The sequence below is a fragment of the Megalobrama amblycephala genome, linkage group LG4, assembly GCF_018812025.1.
Source record: "Megalobrama amblycephala isolate DHTTF-2021 linkage group LG4, ASM1881202v1, whole genome shotgun sequence".
NCBI classification, from domain to species: Eukaryota; Metazoa; Chordata; class Actinopteri; order Cypriniformes; family Xenocyprididae; genus Megalobrama; species Megalobrama amblycephala.
In genome coordinates this window covers 25,469,367-25,481,972 of record NC_063047.1, presented here as the reverse complement: position 1 = coordinate 25,481,972, position 12,606 = coordinate 25,469,367, and the positions used below count along the sequence as shown (strand labels likewise).

General features: G+C 34.2%; 2 protein-coding genes and 1 non-coding gene across 3 annotated transcripts; 2 read left to right on the top strand and 1 right to left on the bottom strand.

Moving 5' to 3' along the window:
• Window positions 1-966: 966 nt before the first annotated feature.
• trnal-aag lies at window positions 967-1,048 on the bottom strand. The gene has a single exon. It is a non-coding gene; the product is annotated as a tRNA-Leu (tRNA).
• A 1,814-nt stretch (window positions 1,049-2,862) lies between these two features.
• LOC125266109 (natterin-3-like) lies at window positions 2,863-4,072 on the top strand. Its single transcript, XM_048186574.1, has 2 exons — window positions 2,863-3,020; window positions 3,159-4,072. Exons 1-2 carry the CDS (start codon window positions 2,864-2,866, stop codon window positions 3,995-3,997), a joined length of 996 nt encoding a protein of 331 aa, XP_048042531.1. The 5' UTR covers window position 2,863; the 3' UTR covers window positions 3,998-4,072.
• A 2,828-nt stretch (window positions 4,073-6,900) lies between these two features.
• Window positions 6,901-9,561, top strand: LOC125266108 (natterin-3-like). The gene is made up of 3 exons (XM_048186572.1): window positions 6,901-6,952; window positions 8,174-8,291; window positions 8,432-9,561. Exons 2-3 carry the CDS (start codon window positions 8,192-8,194, stop codon window positions 9,463-9,465), a joined length of 1,134 nt encoding a protein of 377 aa, XP_048042529.1. The 5' UTR covers window positions 6,901-6,952; window positions 8,174-8,191; the 3' UTR covers window positions 9,466-9,561.
• Window positions 9,562-12,606: the final 3,045 nt, after the last annotated feature.

Here is a 12,606-nt window from a genome sequence, read left to right as displayed (position 1 = left end):
AAATAAATAAATAAAATAATAAAATAAATAACAAATACATTTGATTAAAATACAATTTTATTTAAATATATAACATAAAAATTAACATAAAACTAAATAACTAAAACAAGATTTAAATAAATTAATAAATAAATTCGTTAATGTTAAATGTAATTTAAATAAATAATAATGAATAAATGTTTTTGATTAAAATAATTTGATTTAAAAATATTTAAAACAATAAAAACATATATATATATATATATATAAACATTTTATTAAAATGAATAAAAATTAACAATACACTTTATTTAAATAAATAACAAACTAATACATTTGATTAAAATGAAATTTGTTTTAATTGTATAAAATAAAAATAAAAATGTATAGAACTAAATGCGATTTAAATCAAAATAATAAATTGATTAAAATGAAATGTGATTTAAATAAACAATGGATAATGGTATTTAATTAAAATAATTTGATAATTGTTTTATTTAAATAAAAATAAAACATTTGATTAAATGAATACAAACTAAAATAAATACAATAAATATTTTATTTGAAGAAATAATACATTTGCTAATACATTTGATAAAATAAAAAATAAACATTATTAAAATAAATAAATTTGATTCGAATATATATAATGTAAATAACTGATAAAACTAAATAACAAACTAAAACTAGATTTAAATAAAAAAAAATAAAAAAGCAGTGTAGAAGTTTAAAAACATAAATAGTAATTTAGTAACTTAAAAAATAAAATACATTTAATTAGTTATTGTTGTGGTAATAGTTTGAGTGGTCAGTCACTGAGTCTATTTAGCTATTTTTATGAATATTATATTAGTCAGTCCACAATCAAAACACCTGTCTGACAAAATGAAATCAGCAGTTTAAATCAAAGAGAACATAATGTGTCCATCACGAGGATTCATATAATGCAGTCTAATTCAGTTCATGTGTGTATGAATGAAAACGATTTGGCAGCGGTGGGATTCGAACCCACGCCCCCGAAGAGACTGGAGCCTTAATCCAGCGCCTTAGACCGCTCGGCCACGCTACCACTGTGACAACCGCCAATCCTGACCCCTTTCGGCTAGTTGAGTCATTACACGACCTCACAATTCTGACATTCCCCCCTCTCACTTTATTAAACAATGACTGTGTCTGAAACCGCTCCCTATCCACTATATAGTGCACTGTATCGGGTGTCGGCCATTTTGTAGTGATGTCCGAATTCTGAGTAAACGACTTCATTCCCTACATTCGTTCACTACTTTATACCCACAATTCTCTCTGATTTCGAGTGTACATTCGATGTACACTTGCTGAAGCACTATTTCCCAAAATCCAATTTTGTAACCTTTTTTTTTTTTTTTTTTTAAATTAATCACTACTTGAATAAAACCTACTAAAATATAGGGGGACATTATTATATAGATGAATTACAAAAATGAAATTATATTAATAAAAATATTATTTTTATTATTAAAATATTATGTAGGCATTAAATCAATTTAATGTGTTTTACTAACAGCAATGTGTTTTAATAATTTGTGGCATTGTTAACTCATTAAATTTTAAAAGATGATAATTTAGTGGATGATTTAAAAAAATTCGTTAATCATAACGGTCGCCTGAGGGCGCTCAAAGTAATCTGTGAGCGTGAGAGTTTCTAACAACTTTATTAAAAAGGATAAATACATGAAATTATGTACACTTGTTAATGTGTTTATTTTTGTTTGCAGTATTTTATAGTATTAAATGATTATGAACACATTAAGCATGACAAAAAAAATTATACAATCGATTAAAACTACAAAGCTGGCACAGAGGCATGTATGATTACAAAATGAAGTCATTATGATTGTTATTGTTATTAACATTGTTTTATAATGTAAATAAAATAGTTTTATCGCGTGTCGAGCTGTTTCTGAGACAGATATCTCCGACGCACAGTGTATACGTCAGCGTCCGAATTCACTCACTTCATTTCGTTCACTCCTTACAGATATAGTGCACTCAAATGCCATACACTATATAGGGATTAGTGAATGAGTGAACGAGTGAGCGGTTTCGGACACAGCTAACCGACTTTGCTGCTGACCTTCAATGATCCAATTCAACTATACTAATAAACAAAACTGGAAGAGTAAAGAAGAGTACTGAACCTCTGCGCTCCAGCTGAAAGGTTTGTTTGAGCGGCGCCCTCTACTGTACAGGTGTGAATATGCATTTCCTTCAGCCTGAGGCTTCATTTCACGTTTATTGTGAAAGGGCCTCACATTTACCTATTCACATTTATTATTTTTTTTTATTATTATTTATTTTGTTGTTGTTGTTAAAAACAAACAAGCCTGTCTCAGGTCAGAAAAACACAAAAGTAACGCAACAAATTACTTTCCTTAAAAAAAGTAACTCAGTAGTGCAATTAGTAACTGTTTTAGGGAGTAACATTCCCCAACACTGATTATGAGATATACATTTCTGTTCTTTTGTGCACGTTTTGCAATATGCTAACTGTTATGGAATGCTTTCTCTGATTGGTCATGTCATGAGCATTACTCAAAGCAACACCGACTCTCTACCAATAAGTAAAAAAAAAATCAATTTATTTCAGTTAGAAGTACTGTTGTAATAAAGTTGTGTGTTTGGACAACTGGTCTTTTGTATATCAACAACTTACAGTTATTATATGTGTGTGCCAAGACCTTGATCATTTCACAAAATATACCAAAGACATTAATTAAATTAGTAATAATTGGTTAATTTCCAATCATCAACCAATCTATCTAAAATATAGTGTTAAAACCAATTACATGTCAAACCATTACAAAAAATGTATTTGATTCACACACAGAGTCCACTGCAATTCTCAATGGTAATGTTCATCATCATCTTCTCATGTCTGTTCGGTGATGTTTCACAGATATTGATAATGGGTTTCAGCGTGATCATCATCTTTGCTCTGCTGCAGATCCGTCTGCTGAATGCTGGGGTGAATCCAGAGGATCTTTCTAACATTGAAAGAACTGGTATGTTCACCTTCACTTCTGGTGTTTCAACAACTCCTAAACTAATCCATGTGTGAAGATAAACTTATTTATAATTATTGTTAATAATCAATAAATAATCAGTCTTGGGTTTGTGTATTTCTTGGATTTGTCTTGCAGACTCTTCTAATCCCCATCAGCGTCACGCTCGTGCATTGCCTCTAAAGAAGCTTTTTGCTGGGAAAGATAAGGAGGACCGGAGCATTCTTGACCCAAACACTTACTTGGAGTTGGTTGACTCAAAAACTCCACCTGAAGATGCATATACATTTTTCCATAAAGAAAAAGAATATTACATTATTCAAACGGGGAAATGTAATGAATTTAAGTTAGAAATACTTGATAAGTTTAATGCTAATGATAAGGAACATCAATTTCTGGTGAATAAAGACAACTTTGAAGATTTAGAGTGGAAAACATGGGCAGATATAGAGAGTAGCAAGACTCCATTTGCCCCAGTGTGGATTTGTGAACATTATTACATTGCTAAAGATGAATCTGGTAAGCCTTCTTTGACCAAACAAATAGATAAAACAAAAAAGAAAACTGAATATCTCTACCTAAACAATGACAAATTGGAGACATTAGATATGCATTCTGAAGATCCAGTACAGAAAACGCCAGGAAATATAGAAGTGCTAAAACAGTTCATATTTGTCAACAAGAACTGTAAGTCAGCCAAACATGTGGTGAAGTTGGATCAAGGCAGTGACGAATCAAGTTCTTCTCAGAAGGGCCGTACGCATGCGTTCGGAGGATCAGCCTCTGGTGGATCACTTAATCTGAAATATGACTACAGTCGCTCGAACACTATAACGACATCCAATGTTGATAAGATGCTGCACTCATGGAATATGGAGATAGAGGTTCCTCCCAACCATTCTTGCTCCATTAAAGTGACAAGCAAAACCTTTACGAGTACAGTCCAGTACTCTTATATATCATATATATATAGATGAAAATAATTGCATTCGCTGCATTGTTGTTTTCTGCAGTATTTTAGCACGAGTATAAATCTGCTGTTCACCGTGTTTTTGATTGTTTTTGATTTGATTTGATCTGTGTATTTAAATTCTTCATAACTTAAAATAGCTTGAATATAACTCTGCACCCTTGCCTCATTTAGTATACGCGGTTCTATGAATATGCAAATTAGCCCCGCCCCCAGTCACTTGCACAAGCTCAGAGATCCACTCGTTGGTGATCATACTTTGATGCGATTGGTTACAAGGTAGTGTGACGTCAGAAACACCAGCGATTTCAAACCATGTTTTTTCACTGCAGTTTTAAGGAGAAAATACTCGACTGATGTCGACGTATTTGGTTAAAACATGTTAAAAACACCACATAGACATGTTACTGTTACGTGTGCTGCTTGTAAAGACGAGGCGAATACGGAAATCCACAAAGTAACAATTCAGGAATGGAAACAGCTTCATACACATTAAACAACAATAAGAACGGAACAGGAGTGCAGGGAGTGAGTCCAACTTAAAGGGAGTGCTGACGAGGAACAACAGGTGCAGGGAATCCAGGGAGATGGCGGGAAGACTGATGAGGGAAGTGCAGACAGGTGTGGAGAACAGGAGGATCCTGGGAACTGGAGTTCGGGACAGACGTGGATGTGACAGTTACTGTAATTTCATCTATTGTATATGACTAAATTGTCATATTCAATATGCTAGTGCAAGTATATAACAATTAGTTCAAACTTTGACCTGTGGAGGGCAGTAATACACTTAGCAGCATCTCACTGCTGGAATTCTAATAGAGAAGAAGAAGAAGAGAGCTAGTTCAAGACGAGCATTTATGGTTAAAACTTATATTAATAAATTTTTTTATTTTTTTCGAAAATGACCGATGGTTTCTCTAGATAAGACTCTTATTCCTCGTCTGGTATTGTTTAAAGCTCTTTGAAGCCGCACTGAAACTGACACTTTGACCTTCAACCATTTGGGCTCCAGTGAAGTCCACTATATAGAGAAAAATCCTGGAATGTTTTCATCAAAAACCTTCATTTCTTTTCGACTGAAGAAAGAAAGACATGAACATCATGGCATGAGGGTGAGTAAATTATCAGGAAATTTTAATTTGAAAGTGAACTAATCCTTTAAAAGACATACAAACTTGCATTCCTGTACTGTTATTTCAGCTCTTTCAGATGTCAGCCATATAACTGACAGCTGCTTTATCAGCTCCTACAGTGAACTTTAAACCTGTTTTGTTTTAACACACATTTTTTTATGATAACATACGTCTATATAACTCACCTAGGTAAGTTAAGGAGAAGAGTCCTGGAAATTCTACCAGTATCAAGATAACGGGAATTACAGTGATATATAACGGGCACAACTGCAGGTAGAATTCAAATTCATCACTTTGCATGTTGATATGAAAACATTTATGATAGAGAAACAGAGATAAACATCTTTATTTCTACACTGAAATAAACTGTGTGTGAAAGAGGATTTGAACATGCGTCTCCATCAATTGGCTGTTCTGCACCTATAATACATTTCCAAAATATATTCCTGCATCTTAAAGACATCTTTTTGGTGCAAAATAAAACCCTTCCATAAAGAACCATGCTTTGAAAGTGCTGTATTGGACCTTAATCGTTTTATAAATAATATTTTATACTTTCATCAATATTAGAATATTAGTATCTTCATATTAATGAACATTAATTTTTTTATGTATTATTTATTAATATTATTTTACTCCTCTATCTGCCTGGTCTTATAATATCTTGTTGCCTCTATTTGGGTTTTACATTAAAAAAACAGCATGTTGTGTCAGTCAGGTGCTTATTTTTTATTGACATGGCAAATTGTGGCAAAAATGACAGTGCTCTAACAACAGTTATTAGCTGAATAAATGAATAAATAACAATTACCAGTGAACATGATATAGATGTAACGAAGACCAAGTTCCAGTGAAATATCTTCACAATCCTCTATGAAGTCTTTACGTCCTTCATTCTCAGTTTCTCTCTGCAGATGATGAGGTCGTGGCATGTGACGGCATCTGAAATACACAATTTCACAATGTCTCCTCCATTTGTTTATGCAAAAAACAATTATGTTTATGAAGGACAAAATTAGCAAAAATGGGCAGTATGTGAGCCCTGTAACCATGTTAAAAGGAAAAAGTGATATAAAGTAATGGGATAGCTTTAACGTTTTTAGTGACCGACATTTTTATGCACAAAGTGATCATTTAACAAAAAATCTAACAAGATGGTTCATAAATTCAATATCAATATCATAATATTCAAAATTAAAAAGAGAAAAAGTTAGAAAAAGTATTTTTTGTATTGGTGGACGCTTGTTAGTACCTGTAAAAAAATATGAAGATGACTGAAAAAAATAGACTAAAATAGGACACATGTTGGCTTTCAGCTGAAATTGCAATTACAGTAGTTGTGTTTGTAATTATTATTTAATTTCATTGCAAATATTCTGCTAAGATTTTATATTTCAGTATTTCATATTTCAATATAATTCCTGCAGTAATGAGTTTGCCATCATTCTGATCTGATTCTGTGCTTCATCAGTTTTGAAAGCAGTGTTTGCATTTGAGAAATGTTCTGCAAATATATAGTGTTTTGCACATGGTGTAAAGAATGACAAAAGTGTTCATGGATTTTGGAAAACGTGCTCATTGAATGCATTTTGTGTGAAAGCAATGAAACAGTTTGGTCAAAGTCATTTGAACACAGACACAGTTTGAGTTTTGAAAATGTGGCTTGTTAGCAAAAAAACTGAAAACTGATTAGTATGATAATGTGCACCGCTGTATTTGCATCAGGGCCGTGATATATATATGAGTGCATGTGCTGGACGCTGTCAGAGAGCTCTGAAGAACATCTCCAAAGTCTCATCAACTCTACATTTACAGGTGATCGTTCACAGGTAAGACACGTGAGTCTTGTTTCTCATTTTATATTAGAAAGATTCTTTCAAATTTGTGATATAAATGATTCTTTTTGTTTAAAAGCAGAGGCTCTCTTCTTTCTTTTGATATATTGATGTTCATATAACCAGGGCTGGGAAGGTTACTGTATTTCACTACAGATTACAAAATACATGCTTTAAAAAGTAATTTGTTATGTATTATGTTATGTATGTTAATTTAAATAGTTTAGAATACTTTGGAATACTAATAAGCATGTAACTCAAAAAAAAAGGTAATTACAAGTTTTTCTCAGAATTCTGACTTTTTTTAGTTGCAGTTGCGAGTTATAAAGTCAGAATTCTGAGATATAAACTCACAATTTCGCAGTAAAAAGTCAGAATTGCAAGAAATTGTGAGATTTCTCGCAATTGCAAGAAAAAGTCTGAATTGCAAGTTTTTAATCACGCAATTCTGACTTTATAACTTGCATTTACGAGTTTATATCTCGCAATTCTGATAAAAAAGTTCAGAACTGTAAGATGCAAACTCGCAATTGGAAGAAAAAAAGTCAGAATTGTGAGATAAAAAGTTGCAATTACCATTTTTTACAGTTACAAGGGACTCACAAACAACTAAAAACATGAAAACAGTCGTGGATCATTGAGGTTCAGATTCAAGGGTATGGACATTTTCGAATGGGGCAATTTTTTATAAAAACTTAGTCATTTTGTCTTCTGTAATATATGTAAGCATATTTTATGTTAAATAGCATATTCAGGACAGTACTAAATAAAATTAACTTGCAATTTTTATGATCCGTCTTATTTGGTTAAAATTATTAAAATGTTGCATATTCTGCAAGAGGAATGAAACTTATGAGCAGAAATGGAGCTGATGCTTTTGCAGACTGTCAGAGAATCACCAATTGCTTTTTACAAGAATTACCCCATTATTTTACATTAATTATCACAGTTTACATTAATGTTTAAATGAAAGTCAAAGTAATCACTTTGGTCATCTAAAATACTTTTCAAATGTAACTGTAATTTGATTACCACCCATTTAAAATGTAACTGTAATGAAATACAGTTACTCAAATGTTGTATTTTAAACACGTAACTAAGTTACAAAATATTCTTGGGGCCATGAAACTTTTGTGAAAATGATCAAAAACGCTGGCGGAGAAAGAGTTAATATCAATGTAAGTACATCAGTCTCATCTTCTCATCACTTCACAGATATTGTGACGGACGGTGATGATGGGTTTCAGCGTGATCATCATCTTTGCTCTGCTGCAGATCCGTCTGCTGAATGCTGGGGTGAATCCAGAGGATCTTTCTAACATTGAAAGCACTGGTATGTTCACCTTCACTTCTGGTGTTTCAACAACTCCTAAACTAATCCATGTGTGAAGATAAACTTATTTATAATTATTGTTAATAATCAATAAGTAATCAGTCTTGGGTTTGTGTATTTCTTTTGGATTTGTCTTGCAGACTCTTCTAATCACCATCAGCGTCACGCTCGTGGATTGTTCGGCAGTTCTTCAGCTGCAGAAGATAAGGACCAGATTGTTCTTGACTTCAACCATAACTTGGAGTTTGTTGTATCAAAAGATCCACCTGAAGATGTAGCTCCAGTTCCTCATGGCAATGAAGATTATTACATTCTTGGATTTGGGGGATGTGATAAGTTTACGTTAAAGGCAGTTAAAAGTACAGAAGCATTGAGCCAAGCTGCTAATAATGAGGTACGTTCATTTCTTGTGAATAAAGATCAATTTGAAAATTTGGAGTGGAAAAAATGGTCAGACATAAAGAAGAAACAGATTCCTTTTTACTCAATAAGGATTTGTAAAAGTCACTACATTGCTATAGATAAAAATAGTATCACTTTTAAGACTAAAGGCGATTTAAAAAAAGAAACGCAAGTTCTCACTGTAAACTATGACATAACTGGGCAGCATTTTCAAATTTATTATTGTGAAAACCAGGGAGGGAAAAGTCCAGGCAAGTTAGAAGTGATAAAACAGATCATAGCTGACAACAGGAACTGTGATCCAGCCAAATATGTGGTGAAGTTGGATGAAGGCAGCGACAAAACAAAATCTTTTCTAAAGGGGATCACGCATACAGCCGGAGGGGCGTTAGAAGTATCAGCCTCTGGTACAATTGCAACTGTAGTCCAAATGAGTGGAAAAATAAGTGGAAAATATGACCAGAGTCGCTCGAATTCTGAAACGATAGCCAGTGTTAATAAGGTCCTGCACTCGTTGAGTATGGAGGTACAGGTTCCACCCAACCATTCTTGCACCATTGATATTTTAAGCAAAACCTCTATGGTTCAAGTCCTGTGCTCCGGTGAGCTCATCCGACATTACAAGGACAATGAAATAGGCCAACGCATTACCTCTGTTAATGGCACCTATGGTAATCAGGAAGTAGCAGAACTCAAAACATCTGTGAATCTGTGCACACCAGTGAAAGATGAGCCGAAATGTCCAAAACCTGCTCAACCTCCGAAAAAATAAATGACATGTTGCCATGTGTGTGTTCATAACAGAATGTCAAAAAAAAAATTGCTTGCTTTCAAATGATTTCAAGAATTAATTAAATTGAAATTTTGCTAACTCTCATGATCCCTGCCTGTGTCTCCATTATTGTGTGTTCACCTGCTGCTGTTCCCCGTGTGGTTACTATGGGCATAGGCCTGTCGCGATAATTAAATAATCGTCTGATCGCGTTTTTTTGATCTTATCTTATTTGAAGCCATTTCATAGCTTAATGTGAGGGCCAGAAGAACATTTACACCGTTAAATTAAAGTTCTCGGAAACTCTTCTTCCCTCCGCTGCGGCTGTCAATCATTCTCAGTTCAGCATTCAGACAGCGCGCCGCGTTCGATTACGACAGTCAGCACGGTAAAACTCACGGTAAAATTCTTGATCTGTAGATGAAGTGCTGTGGATTTGCAATATTTTGCTGGAGTTTATTGCTGTTTCTGCCTACTCTCTACACTGCGTTCCAAATTATCATGAAGTGACATATCAGCAAGGTTTCAGTAGAATAAACATTCAGATTTTAGTTTTTCTAAGAAAATGTTTGTTTGTTTATTTATCCATGCCTTTTTAGATAACTGGTATCAATCTCTGACAAAATAATTTGCCAGGTCTGTGGAAACCCTACTTAGAGGTTGTTCCACATTATTAAGCAAGTCACAGTTCTCATGCAATATGGGGAGGAAGAAAGATCTTTCTGAAGATGAAAAGCATGAAATGGTGCAATGTTGTGCAAAAGGCATGAAAACAACTAATATTGTGTGAAACTGAATGGAGATTATCAAATTAAGATTTGTGAGTGATTTAGAGCACAGCAGAACTCGGTCAGATAAAGGCTTATTAATGAAAGTTCCAGTCAAAAAAATTAATTGCATTAAAAGTGCAGCTATAAAAAAAGCCAGTGTTGAGCAGCAAACAGGTATTTGAAGCTGCTGGTGTCTCTGGAGTCTCAAGAAGCTCTCCATGCAGGCTGGCAGTTGTGTGTAAAGATGCATTTTAGACACCACTAACCAAACCTCACAAAGAGAAACATTTACAGTGGGTGTAGAAATACATGAAGACTCATTTTTAAATAGTTTTATTCACTGACTAATGCCGTACGACAATGGATGGTCTAAATGGATGGATTTCTGGATGGTTGGTGAATGGCTCCACGTTCCAACAAGACTGTGACGTCAGCAAGGAGCTGGTGGGTGATGATTTGGGCTGGAATACTGGAAAGTGAGACGGAAGGTCCCTTTAGGGTCTCTGAGGGTATTAAAATGACATTTGCAAGATATGTGGAGTTCATAACTGGATAGTGCCTTCTGAAATACAATGCACTATGCACTATCCCATGCTGCAAAAAAAACACCACAGCAATAAAACTGTTTGTATTTCTTCACCCATTGTAAATGTTTCTGTTTGTGAGGTTTGGCTTTGAGTGTCCAGAGACGAATGAGTGGCCCAAACTGGACTGCTAGTTCTGGATAGTGACTTTATCTCACTTGGCTTATCATGCACTGTAAGAAGAACATGAAATGAAACCGCGATAACAAAAGCAAAAACAAACCAAGTATAAATAGACAGAACTAATGATCAAACACAAAACAGCTGGGTGCAATGAACGGGATAATGAGTCCGGGAAGTGGGTTATGGGAAATGCAGTTCAAGAGTGTGGTGAGGAACATCCCGGGTTGGAGTGCCCTCTAGTGGCAATTTAGGGCACTGGTGCTCATGACACTTTGGCACTCTGATTCGAAACAAAAGATTCGTAAAGCTTCATGAAGCAGTGTTTTGAAATCGCCCATCACTAGATATTGTTGAATAAAGTCGTTATTTTGTTTTTTTGGCGCACAAAAAGTATTCTCATCGCTATATATCATTAAGGTTGAACCACTGCAGTCACATGAACTGTTTTAAATATGTCTTATCTGAAAGTGTTAATTATCTTGCCGGTGATGCAGGCTTCTATAATCTTCTAAATCTATGGATTTTATCAAAAATATCTTAATTTGTGTTCAGATGAATGAAGATCTTTCGGGTGTGGAACGACATGAGGGTGAGTATTTAATGACATTATTTTCATTATATTGGGTGAACCCTTTAATTTGCACCGCTGGTCTTTCACTCTGGTAAGTAGGTTTAGTTGCAAAAGGGACAAAAGAATGTCAGTACCTGTTACCTGTCTTTCTGATCACAGAAGAGCAAATTGAGATTTGCATTCTTTGACTTCCCCCAACATCACATTTAAAGTCCATCTCCAATCTGCATTAGCTATTAACATCTTTTTATTAAAATCTAGAATCTTTTATTGAAATCTTGTAATGGTGCATGCAGAAACAACTAAAAGAACGCTTCTTTAACTCTCTGGCCCTCTTCGGTCATTTTTGACCGAAAAATGTTATATTTTGAAATGTAAAAATCGTAGCCACATCGGAATGAGATGACACTTGGTGACTTTTGTCGTGTTAGCAATATGAACACACACCAAAAAAAAAAAAAAAAATCAAGGACATGATTCGGACATGTTAAAGCGTTGTAAAACAAACAAACAAACAAACAAAAAACAATAGTCACACTTACCTTCTTTTCGGTCAAAAATGACTGACATAGGAAATGAATGGGAAATACGAAAAAACACGACAACTCAGAGAATCTTTTGTTGGTACAAACTACAAATCAGACACTGTGCAGAAAAAAAAGTGCACAGCAATGAAGGGGGGACACTAAATGCTAAGAATGCAAAATAGGCACAAACAACCCCTCCACACACATATATATGAATTAGCACGACTATAAGACAGAGCAAGTTTATGCAAATGTATGAAATAGAATCAATAATTCAGCCACAAAGCAGTAAAAAAATGAACAGCAAGGAAGTGGTTACACTCAGACACACACCGTTATTCACACACAAATGAACCGGTGTGGCTGTAACAATATGGTAAAATTGAGCCAGAACTCAAATAAAAGGTTAAAATCAGATAAGATCCAGATTTATTAAGCTGTAATAGCTAGAGAGTTTATAAGCCACTTTATATAGAGCTCTATAGGAATCTAGTGGTGACACCATGGCATTGCATACGTTTTTCTTTTTTTACTCCCACCAGATGGCACTAATCTACCTTCAAAAA

Coding starts and splice junctions, on each gene's coding strand:
- LOC125266108 (XM_048186572.1), top strand. CDS start 8,192: ATGATGGGTTTCAGCGTGATCATCATCTTTGCTCTGCTGCAGATCCGT. Junction 8,292..8,431: donor TTCTAACATTGAAAGCACTG/GTATGTTCACCT, acceptor TTTGTCTTGCAG/ACTCTTCTAATCACCATCAG.
- LOC125266109 (XM_048186574.1), top strand. CDS start 2,864: ATGGTAATGTTCATCATCATCTTCTCATGTCTGTTCGGTGATGTTTCA. Junction 3,021..3,158: donor TTCTAACATTGAAAGAACTG/GTATGTTCACCT, acceptor TTTGTCTTGCAG/ACTCTTCTAATCCCCATCAG.